The sequence below is a fragment of the Podarcis erhardii genome, assembly GCF_964252035.2.
Source record: "Podarcis erhardii genome assembly, chromosome: 8".
In the NCBI taxonomy this organism is placed as follows: Eukaryota; Metazoa; Chordata; class Lepidosauria; order Squamata; family Lacertidae; genus Podarcis; species Podarcis erhardii.
This window is the reverse complement of record NC_138499.1, coordinates 88,052,801-88,074,837: the sequence shown is the minus strand read 5'-3', so window position 1 is coordinate 88,074,837 and position 22,037 is coordinate 88,052,801. Positions and strand designations below refer to the sequence as shown.

The 22,037-nt window shown below is 41.2% G+C and overlaps 1 protein-coding gene across 1 annotated transcript; it reads left to right on the top strand.

Moving 5' to 3' along the window:
• Positions 1–3,597: 3,597 nt before the first annotated feature.
• LOC309349231 (uncharacterized protein) lies at positions 3,598–15,741 on the top strand (the record flags this gene model as incomplete). Its single annotated transcript, XM_081874978.1, has 3 exons — positions 3,598–6,149; positions 9,421–9,485; positions 13,305–15,741. The coding sequence occupies exons 1-3, from the start codon at positions 3,738–3,740 to the stop codon at positions 15,739–15,741; spliced, it is 4,914 nt and encodes a 1,637-aa protein (XP_081731104.1). The 5' UTR covers positions 3,598–3,737.
• Between the last annotated feature and the right edge of the window lie 6,296 nt (positions 15,742–22,037).

Sequence of the window (22,037 nt, the reverse complement as noted above, 5' to 3'; positions counted from 1 at the left end):
GGTGAGTTTCATTTTCTAAAATTAAGATTGCTCACATTTTACAGTGTACAAAGCAGAAACAAGTTGAATGTGATACAGTCTGCAGAGCTCATTGGGCACTGAGCTAAGAATTGTGCAAAGTGCATTTGTATTTATTTTACAAGTGTTTACCCATGTATTTTCAGTAATATCCCACCAAACATTAGTTGATTTGCACTTCATAAATTCAGAAAGTGAGTGGCATTATGCCCCCCCCCCGCTTTCTTTGCACTTTATTTGCTGTCTAGGGACCATGGCTGAATTTTTTAGTGGCAAGTAATGGGAAAGAAATGGGCATAAAGGAACAAATACTTACAGACAAGAGGACCTATTAAAGTATTTCCTTAACAGATGTCATTTGGGTTCATTACTGGGTTGGATTTATCTATATCACCAGGGAGAGGTTCATTGCTCTTGGCAAGTAGCTGCTTGAACTATCCTAAGTCAAGCTGGCATTGGGAACTGGCATTATTGAGCCACAGCAAGGGGCCTACGAGCAATCCCTGAGGTCTCCGATTCCAGATGCTTCTCCTTGCTTGTTCGGATGCTGTCTCTGAGTCAATGAGCAGAGATAGGAGGGAGGAAAAAGTGCAGCTGCCACTTCTCTCCCTCTGGTCATTGAACACGGCTGGAGGAAGCAAGAGCTGAGTGTATTTATTATTGTTCTACTTGTTCTAATTTTTCTAAATTGTCTTGAAATCTCTGGTGAAAGATGGTTTTAGATATATAGAGCAGACAACTGAAATATTTGTTGCTGCAAAGAAAGTAACTTTCCTTAACATTCAACAACTCTGGCTACAACTGATCAATCCTTGGTTTCAGTTCTCTGCTGACATTTCCTTAACTTCTTGCCTTCCCCACTTTTGGAATACTTCTTTTCTACTGTCATTACAAAAACTCTGCTGGACCACAACTGAGGCACCAGAATTGAAAACAGAAGCTTCCATATATTAGTGAACTGGGTTTAGTTAGTAGATGGTTGTACCTTAGGTCAGGTCAGACCAGGCAATGACCAGAAGGCTATCCTGTCCTTTCCGGCTTGGGGGAAAGCAGTAGTACCTGGGGATTATGGGAGTGGAGAGCAGGTGGGCTTACTGAGCAAGGTCCTGCCCAAGGGCCCTCCAAAACCTGAAGCTGAGACTGACCACCAGACCTGAATCTACTTGCACTCCACTTGCCATTTGACAGCAATGCAACACAATATAAAAATTGATTCTTTCCCACTATGAAGAAGAAGAGTTTGGATTTGATATCCCGCTTTATCACTACCCTAAGGAGTCTCAAAGCGGCTAACAATCTCCTTTCCCTTCCTCCCCCACAACAAACACTCTGTGAGGTGAGTGAGGCTGAGAGACTTCAAAGAAGTGTGATTGGCCCAAGGTCACCCAGCAGCTGCATGTAGAGGAGTGGAGACGCGAACCCAGTTCACCAGATTACAAGTCCACCACTCTTAACCACTACACCACACTGGCTATGATTCTTAAGATGAGATGCCTGTGCTTGGGTAGAAAGGACTCTGAGGGAGGGAAGGGCAGATTGCTAATCACCTGGGAGCTAGTGAATTTTATATCATCCTTGTTTGCCATGCCTTTCTGTTGGTGTACACTAAGGCTATGTAAACACTAGCAGCTTAAAACACAGAGAGGTAGATTTTCCTAGCTACATTTCAAGTCACATTTGCACATTGCTTGCACACACCAGAGAGGGGACAGGGTCCAAGATGTCTTCACTGGTGCACTTTATCAATGGTACTGAAAGCTGCTGAGATATCAAGCAAAAGGATCAAGGATTATCATCCGTCAGAGAGACCAAGGCTTATTCAGTCCTGAACTCAGGCATCAACCAGACTGGAATGGATCCAGAAAATCATTCTCATCCAGGAATGTTGCAGTTGTTCCACCACAACTCTTTCAATCACCTTCCCCAGAATGAAGCTACTTGTGACTTGGTAATAGCTGCTGCAAGCCAATTTGTCCAAGGCTGGCTTTTTCAGTAGTGCCCACACCAACTTCTTTAAGTCAGCAAGTGCCACTCCTTCATGCAAAAATAAAAATAAAGACCTTTGCCGCTTGGACCCAGCCAGTCAACCCCCAGGCTCAATTTCAACAGCCAAAATGAGCAGGGATTGAGAGGGTATCCCTGCAAGCACCCTGTCCATGTCTTCAGGCTGCAGGAGCTGAAACTGACCCCACAAAGTTGTAGACAAAATAGCATTCAACGCATTGTTGTACATGAGTGGATGGGCTAGTCAAGCACAATGACCCAGAAGGCAAAGGTGGCCCAACAAAATTCAGATTGAAAGGTGTTACAAAACAAAAACAAAAATTAAAAGTGCATTCAAGCAGGTAGTTCCAAATAAGATAACTTATGACCGTCAAATACACATAGGACACCTACAGTACATGCAGCATGTTTAATTGATTGTCAATTTTATAAGCCCTCCTTCAGTAACAGGACTGTCAAAGAGGCTAGAGGCCCCATTTTACAAAGAAGGATAAGCAAAGCATAATAATAAATGACTAGGACTAGTCCAATATCAGCACAACTCACTGGCCACTCTTCATTTTCCCTCCGCTAGTAACTCCCTCTCTTTCTTTCTAAGTCAAACTATTCGTGCCTCTGTCTTCCCTGACTTAATTTGTGTAAGGACCCTCCAGAACCTAGTCTAAGAATCTGTCTTCAATAGCAGACCTGAACCTGTAATATGGGAAGAAAAGCATGTCTGAGCAGGTGCAGAGTGCTTTTCCCTCACTACTAAATGACTTCTGTCTTCTACCACCCTTGTTGTTGTTGTTTAGTTGTTTAGTTGTTTAGTCGTGTCCGCCTCTTTGTGACCCCATGGACCAGAGCACGCCAGGCACTCCTGTCTTCCACTGCCTCCCGCAGTTTAGTCAAACTCATGCTGGTAGCTTCGAGAGCACTGTCCAACCATCTCATCCTCTGTCGTCCCCTTCTCCTTGTGCCCTCCATCTTTCCCAGCATCAGGGTCTTTTCCAGGGAATCTTCTCTTCTCATGAGGTGGCCAAAGTATTGGAGCCTAAGCTTCAGGATCTGTCCACTCCACACACTAAATATTCACCAGCAGTTTACCTCTGAGTGAAGGCATAGGCAAGGCTATGTAGCAAAAAATCTGAGCCCACATCTCCGAACACACACACGGCTTCCCTCCCTCATTCCAGCAATCCTACTCCCACATTGGGAGAAGACACTTAAAAAACACACCATGTGATTGTACTCTGAAATAGGTTGATTAAATAAATATATAAGATGCAAATTGTCATTAGATCAATAGTCACTGATTACTTTTGACACAATCCTGTTGATGAGGAGGTACACTGTGTTACTCATCCATTGTGGTGCTTATCCAATCTCCATTGAGCTTTCTAGACAGGATGCAGTATGTTAATGGAAGTTTGTTTTTATACCTATTATTATATAAAAAGCAATGAAATGTTATTTTGCAAAGCTTTTTAAAACACTGCATTTACTGACTGATCCATTGGGTGTCACTGTTCACCAATAAGGAGAGAAACTAGATTGAACCAGATAGACCACCGAGATGCAAAAACACAAAAACTCTGACCTAAAAGAAAAAGGAGGTTCTTATTTGATGGGAAATAAAAGGAAGTCTTAAATTGGCACATTAGTCTATTAAGAGAGCCTAGTTTAAACACTGGTCCCTGTTATCTGTGGACTGATAGGACCTGGCAGAGGCTGAAATGGCTTGTATACTCTTGGATAGAAGGAGACAGTCATGCTGCCTTGTGCTGCTAGCTGTTTTTCAGGCAGTTACTGGACAGATCCATTATTCAGTTCCTGAGGAACTGCAGGAAGGTTCTTTTGTTGGGGATCTCTCACAGGATCTGGGATTGGATATGAAGCAACTCTTGCCTGGTGGTGTCCGGATTATTACAGAAGGTAGGACACAATATTTTGCCCTCAATTTCCAAAATGGTCATTTATATATTAATGAAAGACTAGATAGAGAAGAAATATGTGGACGTCTGTTAACTTGTATTTTGAAGTTGGAGATTCTTATTCAGGAGCAGCTAAAAGTCTACACAGTAGAAATTGAAATCGAAGATATCAATGACAATGCACCGGCATTCCAAGTGGAGACATTGCAGCTAAATATCCCAGAAAGTACTGCTGTGGGATCTCGATTTCTTCTTCCAGATGCACAAGACCCAGACTTAGGAGTGAACTCTTTACAGAGCTATCAAATCAGCCCTAACAGACACTTCTTTCTTGATGTGCAAATGACAGCAAGTGGAGCCAAATATGCTGAGTTAGTACTGGAAAGGTCTATGGATCGAGAAGTAGAAGCTTTCCATGACTTAATCCTTACAGCCAGTGATGGGGGGAATCCTGTCAAATCCGGAACTGCACACATCAAAGTTTCTGTTGAAGATGCAAATGACAATGCACCAGTTTTTTCAGAATCTGTTTATAAAGTGACCACTGCAGAAAACATTCCTGTTAATTCCCTGCTTGTAACAGTCAATGCTACTGATCTGGATGAAGGCATTAATTCAGAGATAACATATGCATTCAGGCAGGTATCAGAAAAGGCTTCGAATAGTTTCCATTTGGATCCGAGAACTGGAGAAGTAAGGGTGAGGCAGGAGATAGATTTTGAAGAATGTGCTTTGTATGAAATGGAGGTTCAAGCTCGTGATGGAAGAGGGTTATCAGGTCGAGCTAATATTTTGTTGGCTATTACCGATGTAAATGATAATGCACCAGAAATTGCAGTCACATCTCTTACTAATGCTGTGAGTGAAGACTGCCCAGAAGGAACTATAATTGCACTGTTAAAAGTAATAGACAGGGATTCAGAAGACAATGGGCTGGTTACATGCTCCATCTTTGGCAACCCGCCATTTCATTTAGAGAAAACGTTTGATAATTATTACAGTTTAGTGACTGGTAGAACCCTGGACCGAGAAGATGTATCTAATTACAATGTTACAGTTATTGCAACAGATAAAGGAAATCCTCCTCTTTCCACAAGCACCACTATTCAGCTGAAAATATTAGATAAAAATGATAATCCACCCACCTTTGAAAAGAGGTCCTATGTTACTTCAATTACAGAAAATACTTCAGCTGGATCCTCTCTTTTAACACTAAAAGCAACTGATCCTGACTGGGAGATGAATGGCAAAATTACTTATTCAATCACTGAAGGTGAGATGAGTTATTCCTACTTCTCCTCCTGCCTTTCTATAAACTCTGAGACTGGAGTAATCTATGCCCTACGGTCCTTTGATTATGAAGACATCCAAGAGATTAAGTTTGTGGTCAAGGCCCAGGACGGAGGCTCTCCACCACTCAGCTCCAACGTCTCAGTGACTCTCTTCATCCTGGACCAGAATGACAATGCACCCCAAATCCTTTACCCCTCCCCTCCCACCGACGGCTCCACGGGGATAGAGCTGGCCCCTCGCTCCTCTGAGCCAGGCTACCTGGTCACTAAGGTGGTGGCCGTGGATGCGGACTCTGGCCAGAATGCCTGGCTCTCCTACCAGCTGATCAAGGCCACTGAGCCAGGGCTCTTCACTCTGGGGCTCCACACGGGAGAGATCAGGACGGCCCGCTTCTTCCTGGAGAAAGATGCCCTCAAGCAAAGCCTGGTGGTTTTAGTCAAGGACAATGGGCAGCCTCCAATGTCGGCTTCAGTCACTGTCACAGTGGTCTTGGCTGACAGCATCCCTGACATGCTGACTGATCTGGGCACCATCTCAGCTCCTATCAGTCTTGAGTCTGACCTCACCTTCTACCTGGTGACTGCAGTGGCTTTTGTTTCCTGCTTGTTCTTCACTTTCCTCCTTGTATTATTGGTACTAAGGCTTCGCAAGTGGAGACATTCTCAGTTGTGTGACACTGGAAGTGCAAATTTAAATGGGGTTCCTGTTTCACAGTTTGTAGGCATTGATGGAGTCAGGGCATTTCTTCAGACTTATTGCCATGAGTTTTCACTGACTTCGGGCTCTCGGAAAAGTCAGATTTTTTTCCCCATTGAAAGCTGTACAAACACACTGACAGGACATCAGGCTTCTCAAATCTCTGGACCTCTGTTTACTGCAAATGATTCAAATATCAATAAGGACAGGCAGAGCTGCGAACAGGTATGTTTTGCTTTTACTAAACTTTGAAAAGGTTTTATAAAACCTTATGTCAGTATATTATTTTTTTTTATAAATATTTTATTAACAGTTTATTTTAATTACAATACCAATAAATAATACAATACAACACATCTCTTGACATAATTTTCTTAACTTCTTTGGACTCCCTCACATCTCCCGCTCCCGCGTTCCTGTCTATGAAATTTTATCCAGCAAATTTATTCCCTTGTTTCTATTCTTCTTATCTAATTTGCCGATATTATATCTCTAATTTTAAATATCCTTTATTCAGATCTTAAAAAAAATTAAATATAACCTGCAATTTCCAACAATTTATCTTTTCTTAAATTTAGCTTATCTTCATAATTCACTTCATCTAGCCCAATGGTGCCTAGTTGTTTGTACTCTGGCATCCTTCTTAACATTCATACAATTTGCAATATTTTTGTAGATAAATCTTGAATTTCTTCCAATCTTCTTCCACCGTCTCTTCTCCCAGGTCTCGGATTCTGCCAGTCATCTCAGCCAGTTCCATATAGTCTATCAGTTGCATCTGCCATTCTTCCAATGTGGGTAAATCTTGGGTTTTCCAATGCTTAGCGACGAGTATCCTTGCTGCTGTTGTCGCATACATAAAAAATGTTCGGTCCTTCTTTAACACCTTCTGACCGACAATGCCCAGCAGGAAGGCCTCTGGTTTCTTAGGGAAGGTATACTTAAATACCTTTTTCATTTCATTATATATCATTTCCCAGAAGACCTTCACTCTAGGGCAAGTCCACCAGAGGTGAAAGAATGTTCCTTCGTTTTCTTTACATTTCCAGCATTTATTATCAGACAAGTGGTATATTTTTGCAAGTTTGACTGGGGTCATATACCATCTATATATCATTTTCATAACATTTTCTTTCAGAGCATTACATGCAGTAAAGTTCAGCCCAGTAGTCCACAACCTCTCCCAGTCCTCAAACATGATGTTATGTCCAATATCCTGTGCCCACTTTACCATAGCCGATTTAACCATTTCATCTTGTGTATTCCATTTTAACAGCAAGTTATACATTTTTGAAAGCACCTTAGTCTTAGGCTCTAACAATTCCGTTTCTAACTTCGATTTTTCCACCTGGAATCCTAACCTTATGTCAGTATATTTAGAGCCAGTGTGGTGTAGTGGTTAAGAGCGGTAGTCTCGTAATCTGGGAAACCGGGTTCGCGTCTCCGCTCCTCCACATGCAGCTGCTGGGTGACCTTGGGCCAGTCACGCTTCTCTGAAGTCTCTCAGCCCCACTCACCTCACAGAGTGTTTGTTGTGGGGGAGGAAGGGAAAGGAGAATGTTAGCTGCTTTGAGACTCCTGAAGGGGAGTGAAAGGCGGGATATCAAATCCAAACTCTTCTTCTTCTTCTTCTTATCTAGTTGAATTATTTTTACCTTTTATTTGATGTTCAAGAATAACTTCACTGCAACTAAACAAGTGTTTCTGTAAGAATCACTGTAAGAACTAAAACATTTAAAAATCTTGATCATCTTGAAGATAATTTTGCCCTTTTTGACTTAATTCACACTGTAATTTGCTGTTTCTCAATTAATCTAAGTTTAACTCACTTAAGAAACCTCTCCTTTGTTTAATGTTTGGGTTTAAATAAAAGTGGATTGTTGCCACCCCAATCTCCAAGCAATGTAAGATTCCATGGATTCCAGGTGCTTACCTTTTGGAATGAGGGACAGTGGAGACTGTGGTGTCTTTATGATATATTGTTTATTTACACATATATGCAACCTGAGCCTATGATGGAGGGGTTTTGCTTCCACCATAGCCAAACCTTGGATTCAACCAGAAATCAGACGTAACTCTGTATCCCAGCTTCCCAGCCTGCACATTCTCTTCTACCTTCCAGCTCACATAACTAAACTCTCCATTCTGGCCTTTATCCTTCTAACTACTGGTTTGTTGTGGGAGGAAAGCCCACCCTTTGTCATGCGGCACAGAGACACTTCCTTTGTTACCTTAAAGGTCCATACATAGAGGGCCATTATCTCATCAGGAAGTTAGCCTAGCTATTCCAGGAATTGAATCCATGCTGGATTCATGAATTAGAAGGGAGGCAAGACATACAGCCTTCCCCTTCCTCCAAACTCATAACAGTATTTAAATAATAAGAAGAAACAGGGAGGTCTTCATCTGCTTCAAAGTCCAAGCCAGAGAGTAAAACATAGCAGTATTCAAGGTGGGAGATGCCTAGAGAATTTTAGGTAAGGGGATAGATAGCTGAATCAGTTGTAGGGGAAAGTGGTGGACTGAATATGGGAAGCACCGGAGTAGGGGCTCAAGAATAAAGCAACAACTTCATATGTGGTCAGCAAGATGGTTGATGAAATTGTCAATTTGGTATGTGCTTTGGCTATTCAAAAAAAAATCTCTGGACTCTCTAATAAGACCCTCTTAAAATGTAGCTGAGCTTTTATGTATCTGCAACACTAAAGTTCATTTTTTCATGATTGTAGATGATAACTCACATTCTACTCTATCACATGCTTTTTTGGGAAAGTAAAAGAAGACTAGTTCCACTGCCTGTATCTTAATCAAGAGTTTAAAAAGTGCCAAGCTTTTAAATTTTTAACTCCATGTTGGACTAAACTGACATGGCCAGGCACTTCATTGCCCTATTTCTCCCTATCATAATGATCATCTGACAGATGAGCAGTCCAAACACAGGGAGCACCCCTAGTAGCAGGGCAGGAATAAATATTAAAATTACTTTTTTGTTGCAGTATGCTACAGATTGTAGATGGGTAGGCACTGGCAGTGGCAGTGGGTCAGCATTTGTGGGATGGCAGTATAACCCTTGCTTTATAACAAAAATTGCACCTCATCTACATTGCAGCTGCACATGGGGTTCCACTGGCAGACATCTTGCATCAATTTATTTAGTGAATTTTATTCTATTTTACCATTGTTAAGTTTTATTGGTATCAAGGTGTTATTTCCATGTTATGGAGCTCTATTACTATCATTTTGTAACAGCAAAATCAGTAGTGTTGTTCATAATGTCAGAGGCATGGAAGTTTTCCTTTATATATATTCTATATTCTAGTTTTTTTCTACACATGAATGAAATGGAGACAGTATTCTCACTCTCACCCCACTCCCACCAGTTGTTTTCCCATCCTAATGCAGAGAGAATGAAAAGTTAACATTTTGGGGGGAAAGCAACTTTATACAAAACAGGATGAACACTGCATCACTAATCAACTTCATTGCCTTCCTACAGAACATCTATCTTGTCTGGACTGAGCTTTGGTTTATTAGCCCATATCCAACACATTACTATACCAAGCACCTTTTAAGAACATTCATTGTGTCATCTACACTAGACAAAGAGGAGAAATAGAGCTGGGTGTCGTTAGCATAGTGATGATGCCTCATTACCATCTCTAGATAATTTCCTCCTACAGCTGGGTACATGTCACTCAATAGGATAAATGTTGTGGAGTGAAACAGAAGTACTACAGTGTAACTGTTTGGGACTAACATGACAGACAAGAACAGAACCAAGGGGACACAATGCCCCCAAACCAGAAGATGATTCAGAAGTATATTATAATTGATACATCAAAACATCTAACTGATAAACTTTGAGAGATCCAGAAGAATCAACAGGACTGCACTCCATGTGTTCCTCTCCTAGTACGTTTTCTGTGGGGGTGACCAAAGTCCCCCCAAACCATGACAGAATTCAGACTGAAATAGATCCAAATAATCCAGTTCATCCAGGCATGTCTGGGGTTAAGAAGCCACTGTCTAGTAAAGCCACTTGCCCAAGAAAGGGGGATTAGCAATTGGCCAATTGCAAGGGGGGGGGGGAATCATCCATATATTTTTAAGGAGTAGTCTCAGAGGTGCCCCTTCAAGGCTGCTGGGATTTTCTCTTCTTTAAGGAAGTACTTATTGCCACCTGAACCCAATTTACTGCCCCTTCTGGGTTGACGCTGTGGTGGGCAACAAGAGTTGAACACAGAGGGGGAACACCTCTCCGATAATATAAAGCTGCAAATAACATTAAGTTGCAATAGTAAAAATTCATTCCAGCAAAAGGGTCTGGATGGGGCCACAGGAACTTCCAGTCCTATAAGCAATCCATCACTCAAGTCATTTTTCTATGAAATGCTTTGGGAATAAGTCACACTGGATCATTGAGGATTCTTGTAAATTACAGATGAATAATCTCCATTGCTACTTAGCAGCTCCTCTGGATGGCATTTCTCAGATACAACTCTGGTGGATATGAAGGAATCTCTGTTCACCACAATCATTACCATGACTGGACATGTAAAACAGGCTCTAGCCTGTGTGCAGTAACATCTGCTTCTACACCCTGTGTTCCAGACATTCTATTCATGATTCCTGTGATGTTTTAATTTAAAAAAAGGATGGAGGAATCAGCATTATCTAATAAATGTGGATGGAGGTACACCAGCATTTCTACTTCTTTGAATGTCTGAATGAGACGTAGAACCATATTTTAAAGGCAATGCTTTAAATGCTCACAACCATATGGTTAGTAAGGATAAAAAATATTTCTGTTACACAACAAAGCAATATTTTAACTGTAAGGAGTTAAACTCAGTAGGTAAACAGGAGTTTAACTATAAGCAACTAGTAAGAAGGAAATGACATAATCAGATAATTGCTTCTGATGCATAACTTAATAAAACCAAGGTATTTGGATTTAAACTGAAACAAACTAAAAGACTGTAGACCAGCATATGCTTTGTGTGCAAAAGATTTCAAGTATAATCCATAGAATTTCCAGAAAAGCTTGGAAAGTCTCGTCTCTGAAGAAACCCTGGAGAAACCCACAGTATCTCAGGCAATGTTAGCTGTTTGCAGGTGAAGTGGGAATCTTTTGACTCTCATTCCCTGATCAGCCTTGAAGGGAGTTATTTTTGTCAACTTGTTCTAAATTAAGCAAGTCATTTTCTTAAGCATCTAGACCAGGGATAGCCAACCTTTTTATACCTTACCGCCCACTAGTGCATCTTTCTTGATGGTAAACTTTCCTTACCTCCCACCAGTGCTCAATGGAAGGAGGATTCACCTTGTGCCGTAGAACACCCTATGGCCCACCTAGAATCCTGAAATGCCCACTAGTGGGAGGTAGGGACCAGGTTGACAACCCCTGATCTAGATAATTAGATATGACCAGCAGATCCAGTGAAGGTGGGAATCAAAAACACCCAAAGCATTAAGAATTGCTTATCTAACCCAGCCTTCCAGTGACTTGTGGGGACCTCAGATGAGTAGCACTCTAGGACAATGCTTAGGCTCATTCACACACACACCCTAAAAAACACACCCTTACAGGCAGATGGCCCTGGCGGAATCTTCCCAGCACACCTTGAATGTGCATAGGCAAGAAACAGCAAACTTCTTCAGTTGATCAGAGGTCAGGTGTGCCAACTTGAATAAAATACTGTGAGGGTTCAGGTAGGCCCTGCCCCGCATAATTGATCACATGATGCAGAACCCCCACATTTGAATGAGAATGCCCATCAACTTTGTGGGGGTCCAGCCCCCTCCAGCATTTCCCCCAGAGTGGCTGGAGAAACCCAGCCAGATGGGCGGGTGCGGCGTTTGCCCTCCTAGGTGTGTGACATCATACTGGGTTCATAAGGAAAGGGTTAGCTAATTGTAAAATGACTAACCTATAGGAACCCAAGGAGAGGAGTTAGAGTTGTTAAGAAGTCAGTTTGGAGTCAGAGAAGAGAGAGGGAGGATTAGTCTGTGGGTTGGGCTAGTCTGATGTGAGAGAGTGAGGGAAACTGTTAAGTTGAGATAATCAGTCAGAAGGTATTAGGAAGGTATAGGCCGGTAAAGAAACTAAGGATAAGAAACTGACAAGGAAATTAACTGAGAAACCATACTTGTTAATGTTTACAAAATAAACTTGTTTATTTGATTTAATTTTAACAACTGTCTGGACTCAGTGTGTACCTGATTGTAACGGGTTGGTGGCAGCAGGGAAACGAGCACAGTGGTGGCACAGGGATCAATAGATCGTCAAACGTCCGGGGACCCTGTGTGATTGCCACAGCGGGGTATTATTATTATTATTATTATTATTATTATTATTATATTTTATTGTGGGGGCCAAAGGCCTGTAGGAGTTGGCTCCTATGGCCAGAGTCAAGGTAAGGTTGTCCGACCAAGGTAGGTAGCAGAAAATTCTTTTCCAGCTCCTACAGTTGCAGACTGTAAGGGAGGCTGTCAGTTAAGTAGTTAACCATGTTGCATATAAACTCTTTCACTTAGTGAAATTGTGGCCGAAATTGTGGCCCTACTTCAGTCTTCATTTTGTTGTTCTCCTGGTATGCTCATTCTAGATATGGAAGCAAAATGCTTATTATCTTTTAAATTCAAGTCCTTTAGTCTAACTGGGTAGAGGTTTTAAAGACAAGATGGCAATAAAATCAGATATATTTCTAATTTCTAGAAGTTATTTGTGGTAAGAAATGAAAAAATATATAAATATATATGGCTTCTAAAATGTCTAAACTAAAGTAGTGAATAGGCCAGGAAGGAAATGATCAGGAAGGGGGCCTGGTTTTACTGAAATAATGTTATAAGTTACACACAATGAAATGGTGATATTTGGAATGTTACTTTAATATACAGTACAATCCTATATATGGTTACTCACAAGTAAATTTCCAATGTGATTTATTCCCAGGTAAGTTTGTGTAGGATTGCAGCCTTAATGTCCTGTTAGCTACAGTGATCCTTTACTGGAGCAAAGCAAAGAAAATCTCATTAAATACAACATTAAATATGCGTTGGTAATATTATTGGTAAAAGTTATCCACACATGCAGGAAGTAAACTGCTTAATCGTGTCAGCTAGGCTGTCTTTGCCTTTTGTATGACTTTAGCCATTGCAGTTTTTGGTTGAGACTCTGGGCGCCGCTGTTTACCAATGAGAAAGCAAACTGAAATGAAAGATGCAGGGTAAGTTCTTGCACATTGCTAGAAAGGCAGCTAAATTGGCACACGTCCTCTCTCTCAGTGAAACAGTATAGATTAATAAAAGGATTTTCTGGTTCTTTGCTACAAGATCCTTTGCCACGAGAAAGAGAAATAGGTAGATTCTCCAAAGGTAATTCTTTGAAATGGCAGCTGCCCTGAGACTCCGACAAGACAGTGGCTCCTTCTGGTTTGCTTTTATTGCCATTTGGCAGACAAATTACGGGCAGCTCCACTACTTGGTTCCTGAGGAAGTCCCAAAAGGCTCTTTGATTGGGAATATAGCAGAGGACCTGGGACTGGGTTCCAAGAAATTGTCAGACAACAGAGTTCGCATCATATCTGAAGGTATGCTTCAATATTTTACTTTGAATTCTAAGAATGGCCAGTTATATGTCTCCGAAAGGATAGACAGAGAAGAAATATGTGGGTGGGAAGAGAAGTGTGTTTTAAGTCTTGAAGTCCTTGTTGAGGATAACATGAAACTGTTCACTGTAGAAATTGAAATCACAGATATAAATGACAATGCTCCAACTTTCACCCAGGAACGCTTAGATCTTAAAATAAGTGAAATGACCAATGTAGGAGCTCGTTTTGCCTTGCAAGAAGCTCAGGATTCTGACATTGGAGATTATTCCCTTCAGAACTACCATCTGAGCAGCAGCAGGTATTTCTCCCTGAAACTGCAGAGCAGATCTGAAAAGGACAAGTTTCCTGAACTGGTGCTAGAGAAATCTTTGGACAGAGAAGCGGAAGCATTTTACTCACTCATCTTAACGGCCACTGATGGTGGGCATCCTGTGAGATCTGGCACTCTGCAGATCTATGTAACGGTTCTTGATGCAAATGATAACGCACCCATTTTCAACCAACCTCTCTATAAAATGAGTGTTTTGGAAAGTGTTTCCATAGGCTCTCTGCTGCTTACTGTAAATGCTACAGATGCCGATGAGGAAACAAATTCTGAGGTGATTTACTCATTCCTAAAAATAAAGGAGACAGCATCACAACTCTTTCAAATAAATTCTAGAAATGGGGAGATATCAACAACAGGGAAGTTGGACTACGAAGAAGATGCATTGCATGAAATGGAAGTTCAAGCAAAGGACAATGGAGGTCTCTCCGACAGGGCTAAAGTCTTGATCATCCTTATTGACGTTAATGACAATATCCCCAAGATAACTATCACTACCTTCTTCAGTTCAATCAGTGAAGGAAGCTCTCCAGGAACTGTGGTTGCTCTACTAAACATACAAGACAGAGATAAGGGTGAGAATGGAGAAATCTTGTGCTCAGTTCCTAAAACTCTTCCTTTCCACTTAGAGAAATCCTTTGATAACTATTACCATTTGGTGACTGACAGAGTTCTCGACAGAGAAGAAACATCAAATTATAGTATAACTATCATGGCTACAGACAAAGGGAACCCTCCGTTATCAACCACTACGGTGTTCTTTGTAGAAATTTCAGATGTAAATGACAATGCCCCAATCTTCAATAACATACAATATACTTCTTATGTAACTGAGAATAATATCAGAGGAGCATCCGTTTACTACATGAAAGCAAGTGATCCTGACTGCATGGAAAATGCTACAATCACGTTTTCAATCATTGATCAAATTGTTGGCGATTCTACTCTTTCATCCTACCTTTCTATTAACTCTGAAACGGGGGTTGTTTATGCCTTGATCTCCTTTGATTACGAAGAGATTAAAGAGATTAATTTCCTGGTCAAGGCTCAGGACGGAGGCTCTCCACAACTCAGCTCCAACGTCTCAGTGACTCTCCTCATCCTGGACCAGAATGACAATGCTCCCCAAATCCTGTACCCCTCCCCTCCCACTGACGGCTCCACAGGGATAGAGCTGGCCCCTCGCTCATCTGAGCCAGGCTACCTGGTCACGAAGGTGGTGGCCGTGGATGCGGACTCTGGCCAGAATGCCTGGCTCTCCTACCAGCTGATCAAGGCCACTGAGCCAGGGCTCTTCACTCTGGGGCTCCACACGGGAGAGATCAGGACGGCCCGCTTCTTTCTGGAGAAAGATGCCCTCAAGCAAAGCCTCGTGGTTTTAGTCAAGGACAATGGGCAGCCTCCAATGTCGGCTTCAGTCACTGTCACTGTGGTCTTGGCTGACAGCATCCCTGACATGCTGACTGATCTGAGCAGCGTCCCAATATCTGAAGACCCACAGTCAGATCTCACCTTCTACTTGGTGACTGCAGTGGCTTTTGTCTCCTGCTTGTTCCTCGCCTTCCTCCTTGTGTTATTGGCACTCAGACTTCGCAGGTGGAAAAATTCTCAGCTGTGTGATAATGCAAGTTTGAATTTCAGTGGTGCACCAGTTTCACAGTTTGTGGGGATTGATGGAGTCCGGGCATTTCTTCAGTCTTATTGCCATGAGGTTTCACTGACTTCAGGCTCTCGGAAAAGCCAGATTTTTTTCCCAATCGGAAGCTGTACCAATACTCTGACACCACAACAGGCTCCTGATAAGCCAGGCCCTGTGTTACTCATAGGTGATTCTAACACGGTTACGGAGGAGACAGCAACCTGTCAAGTGAGTACATGAATTTCAGTACTTCCATTTATTTTAAAGTTCAGAAAGTCAGTTCTTTTATTTTTCCTTATTCAATAGGTTTCATTTTATGTAATTTAATTAAGTTTCTTAAATAACAAAGCTTAATTTTTTGCAACAAATTTTGGTGTCATTTACTTTTTTTAACAGATGAAGCAACTACTTCATTAATTTAAATAAATATTGCATTTTATTTAGGTAGTGTTTTAATGATTCCTCTGAGCATAAAATTTGTTATTGATGGGGATAGCAAAGCCAGAGCACGTATTGCATCAAAGTAATCTTATCTGCATAATTTCTATAAGATGGTTGTTAGAAGCCATCAGGGGATTTGGAGGGCAGTGTCACCGACACTTAGATGACACTTAGGTCCATTTTTGCATATCATCAGAAGCAAGAGAAGCTGTTCAGGTCCTGAATCACTGTCTGCAGGTAGTATTGAGCTGGATATGGGCCATTAAATTGAAGCTAAATTCTAACAAGATGCAGGCATTGTAGGTTGGCGGTTTCCAGATCTGAGGACTAGGTTGATGACCTGTTCTGGAAGAGGTAACAATTGTCTTTAAAGGAACCACATTGTAGCCTGGGGCTGTTGTTGAATTCATATGTCAGGAGTGCTCTGATGGTGTTTCCTGCTTGGCAGGGGGTTGGACTCAATGGCCCTTGTGGTCTCTTCCAACTCTATGATTCTATGATTATACATTGTCACTGGAGTCTGAAGTGACATATCTGGCGAAGAATGCCTATTACCTGCTTTGACAGGTTCTTCAGCTACAGTTGTTCTGCTACTATGACCCAGGCTCAGGTAATCCCCTGAACGGATTACTATACAGTAATGAACTCTACATGGAGCTATCCCTGTAGATACAGCTAAGCACAGTGTGCACCTCCCAGATTGCTGAATGGTACAGCCAGTCTTGTCCAAACAGCACTGGTCCTGAAGAACTGATGCTGAGTGTCTGTACATTTCTGACCCCAATTCAAGGAAGGAATATCTGATTCTGAATGAAACTGTCCAGTTTGATGTCTCTCTGTGTGTGCATTCTCATTGTTCGCCTGTCTAATGAAGTGGAGGGGGGAGCATGCAGGAAAAAACCTTCTTTATTTGAGAACTTCACTTTTCCTCTTATCTTATTGCGCTTTCTGTGCCACTTAAGGACAAACCTCTTTGCTCAGGCTTTTGGAGAGGGGTTGGTACTGTGGCCAGTAGTTGTTAGGGTATCACCTGCAACGTAAGGGTCCATTTTTTAGAGTTACTGTGTATGTTTCACATGTTTTGTATTGTGTTTTATGTTTTATTGTATTTGATCTGCTCTATATTTTGTTGTAACTCCCCCTGGGATCAGTGATGAGGGGCGGCTTTACAAACAGAAGCAAGGACTCTCATGTTCCAGAAGACACTACTTTTAAGCAATTTGTATTGGAAAACATCTCCTAATAGAACTGTGATCAGTAATGAAAAGACCAGTGTGTCTTGGTACCAACACATATGTTTGCAATAGTGATTGGCTTCACAAGCTGTGTGCCATAATGTCAGGGTGCAGTAATAGCCATTTCACTGCATCCAATATTGAAAAATGGGTGGAGAGGAGGTTGGTTAAAGTGGAAAAGAAAGGTAAAGGCAAAAGACCCCTGGACAGTTAAGTCCAGTCAAAGGTGAATATGGGGTGCAGTGCTCATCTTACTTCAGGGCAAGGCAGCTGGTGTTTGTCCTCTTGACAGCTTTCCAGATCATATGGTCAGCATGTCTAAACTGCTTCTGGTGCAACAGGACACAATGACGAGTGCCAGAGCACGTGGAAATGCCGTTTTCATTTTCATCATATATAATTTTTGCATCGTATGTGAGACTGCTACTGAACAGATTCATTATTCAGTTCCCAAGGAAATGGCAAAAGGTTCCTTTGTGGGGAATATTGCAAAGGATCTTTGGTGGAGATGAATTGTTTCTTAGTCAAAACATGAGATCAGCTCTGTGGTTTCTGTGGCCAATCAAAAATTTGCTTAGAAGCTTGTTCCACCTTCTTAACAACCCTGAACTTGCATATCAGAATATAACTGATCTGCAGAAAGGACTTTATGATCTGAAAATAAAGACAATGTACACACTATTGTAGCCCAATATAATCTTTAATAATCTTTAATAAAAACAATTAGAGAGAGAGAACGAGAGAGAGAGAGAGAGAGAGAGAGAGAGAGAGAGAGAGAGAGAAAATCAGCTAGTTCTGGCCAGTGAGAGAAATGAACCAACTTAAGGATGTATATTCAAACTGAAACAGGGAATTGCTGTCTATTTAGGGTTCACTGTGGTGGTGTGAATTTCCAGGCACTCTAGATGGCACCTTTGAGCTACATTGGAATATAGAACTATATCACAGGTACAAATAAAAAATGTGTTGTGTGAGGGGCGTTGGCATTGTATTAGTTACCAGTTATCAATAAAGACCTTTTGGAATCATTATGAATTGCCACTTGAAATGGTCAGGTAAGTGCACTGCAGTTGTCAGTCAGAAATCAGAACAGAGCAAGAACAGAATACAAAAGCTGTTATAAAGGTCCAACCATGCTTCGAGAAAATTGTGCTGTTCCTGATCATGCTTAAAAAGGATATAGCATAACTCAAAAGAAGTAAAGAAAAGGCCAATGAAAACTATCAAGAAAGACAAGTCTTCCATATGAGGTAAGTTTAAAAGATTAATGCTGATCCTAAGCCACACTGCATACGTGCAGGGGAGCAAAGAAGTGGAAGCTCTATGGAGAGGCTATAGGGCATTTTTTTTTCCTTGTTCACACTGGGATCCCCACACTCAATAGCCATTTCCAACCATTTTACACAATGCTAAAACAAACTCAGATTCAATACACCAGCAAATAACAACAACATATGCAATAAGCTATGCAATACAGTACCAGATTTCATTCAGTTTTTTTTTAATGTCACCTTTAATGTATGTCTCGGTGTTACATATAACAGAAATTTTGACACTGAATATTTTTTTAGAACATATGGAATACACATAAGGTTGCTGTGCTACCAGAATGACTGTGTGGAACTGTAATCCTGTTACCTGGATAACAGCTATACAAGTGGGACTTCGTTATATTTAGGAAATATAATAATTAGCACACTGATCATTAAAAGTGTATGTGAGATGTTTGGGTAGGTGGGAATCATCCATAAAATAATCCTGTCATAATATAAAGCACCATGCAAAATACCTAGGACACAGCATACCTATATAAAAAGCTACAGTTTGCTGCAGTGTAATCCACTATTTTTTTTTTTTTTAATCAATAACTGAAATGTTTGGGTCATGCACCTGACTGCCCCGTGTCCATTGCTTGCTATGGGGTGGGAGGAGAGAAGAAGACAATTATAATTTGTAAATCTCAACCAACATCACTAGCATATATGAGCATGTACCTAAATGCATTGCAATAGGAACATGCTGGACAATATCTGCATTGTTATTGTAAGTAAAGCAAGATCCTCTGAGTTGTTTTACTTTGGAGCTTCTCCCAGGAGGATCATTTGCTTGGAATGATAGATATTCCTTTATCAGAATGAAAGTACAAAAGGCATAGACCCCATCTGAAAAATTCTTGTAACATGCTGGTGCAGTTTTTGGTTGAGACTCTGGGTGTCGCTGCTCCCTAACCAGGCAGAGAAATGCACTTGAAAGATGTTGCCATCTCAGTGCTGCTGCTCCACCTAGAATGAGAATGCAAGGAAACGGAAACAAAGAAGATCTAGGAAGATCTAGATCCATTGGATTTGCTATTTTATTTTATTTTTCCTAAAATATTGGCAAACAATAGATTCAGAGCATCCTGGTTTAAGGGACTGAAAGTAAGAAGATAACATCTGGAAATGGCTATTGCAAGACATTTCTGTCTTAGGTTCTACAAGGACACAGCTTTCATTCCCATCATATTTTTTTGCATCACATGTGAGACTGCTGCTGAACAGATTCATTATTCAGTTCCTGAGGAAATGCCAAAAGGTTCCTTTGTGGGGAATATTGCAAAGGATCTTAGACTGGATATAAAGGATTTTTCACATTATGGAGTCAGCTTTGTTTGCAGAGGTAAGATGGAATATTTTGCTTTAAACAGTAAGAATGGCCATTTATACATTAAGGAAAGACTGGACAGAGAGCAGACCTGTCCCCAGATACAAAGATGTCTCTTTAATTGTGAAGTTATTATAGAAGATGCAATGAAGATTTATACAATTGAAGTAGAAATAATTGATGTCAATGACAATGCTCCAAGCTTCAAATCAGCTCAACTCCAGATAAAAATCAGTGAGATGACTGAAGGTGGGACACGATTCCGTCTGGAAGATGCCCAGGATCCAGATTTAGGGATGAATTCTGTCCAGAATTATAAACTCAGTGCAAGCAAACACTTTTCTCTGGATGTGCAAACTGGATTGGATAGTGCAATATATGCAGAGATTGTACTGGAAACATCACTGGACCGAGAAGAACAAAATGTGCATGACCTTATTCTCACCGCCTTTGATGGGGGGGATCCACCCAAATCTGGCACAACCCAAATCCATATTATTGTCCTTGATGCAAATGACAATGCACCCATTTTTAACCAACCTGTATACAAAGTGACCATTGCAGAAAATGTGCCCACAGGCTATACAGTAGTCACAGTAAAAGCCACTGACCTGGATGAAGGAATCAACAGAGAAATAACATACTCCTTCAGAAAAATATCTGACAAAGCTTCTCAGAACTTCCACATAAACTCAGAGACAGGTGAAATTATTCTTGTGGGGAAGCTGGATTATGAAGAATCTACACTGTATGAAATAGAGATTCAAGCCATTGATGGGGGAGGACTATTTAATATATCAAAAGCTGTGATTTTTGTAAGTGATGTTAATGACAACGCACCTGAAATAGCTGTCAGATCACTTGCCAATTCAGTTCCTGAGGATTCTCAAGCTGGAACTGCCATTGCCTTGATAAACGTGCACGATGATGATTCTGGAGAGAATGGGAAAGTCATATGTTCTATTCCTAGTAATATCCCTTTCCAATTAACAAAAGCAAATGCTAACTATTACACTATGGTCATTGCTAGACCGCTGGACAGGGAGCAAGTAGCAGCCTACAACATCACCATCACAGCCTCAGATCATGGGATGCCACCTCTTTCATCAACCACCTTAATCCTCCTTCAGGTTTTAGACAAGAATGACAATACTCCATACTTTATGCAACCAGAATACACTTTTTACCTTGTAGAGAACAACCAGAGAGGGGACTCTATATTTTCTCTGAAAACAGAGGATCCAGACTGGGGGGAAAATTCAAAAACAACCTATTCCATCATTGAAAGTCAAATGTTTGATTCCTCACTCTCTTCCTACCTTTCCATTAATTCGGAAACAGGGGTTGGCTATGTGGGATGTAAACACAGGAGCAGTCAATGACAACATTCCTAGAGTGTACATGTTAGAACATGGGGAGGGATGTCTGTCCAGCAAGCAGGTAAACTTCCTGGGGACGGACTTCCTCCGCATGTGACCAGAGGTGGGTGTGGCCTCACCTGTGCAGGTAATGATAAAAGCACAGGGCAGGCAGCCACTCTCTCTCTCTTGCCTCTTGCCTCTTGCCTCTTGCCTCTCTGCCATCTTCATCTTCTGAAGGAGCAACATGCCCTCTTGGCTCCCAGCCAAGAGAGTACAGTACTATCTTGCTACAAGATAGATTCTAAGTGCATGTAACCTTTTTAAGCCTGCCTACCTTCTGGGATCATATTGTGAACAGAACGTGAGTAAACTCTTTTATACTTTTATAAAGACTGTGTCGTGTCTTGTATTTTAAGAGGGAACAAAGGGGAAATTACCAGAGTAATTATTATAGAGGTTCTAGCGAACCTGTGCAAGCGTTACCGTTGCGAACTTAAAGGGGAATGTCTATAAACTCTGCTGATATTTTGGGAACTTGTTAGCACAAGTTGGATAAGGATATAATTAGTCAATATATCCTCTCCTGCACCCCAGAACATTCCCACAAAGGGTTATTGGGCCCAGTATTGCATATTTCTGCGTATTTTTGAAGGATTGCATTGGATTGTGATTTTGAGTTGAGTAGTATTTTTCTGAGTTAACTTCCTGGTAAGCACATGGTCCTTTGTTCCATTGTGCAGTGGGGATTGAGCAACCCCCCCCCCTTCCCTCAGAGTTCACAGTGACCCAAGGCAGTGAAGAATTGTTTTGTATTTTGAGATTTTTGAGATTTTGATTTTAAAATTTTGAGAAATTT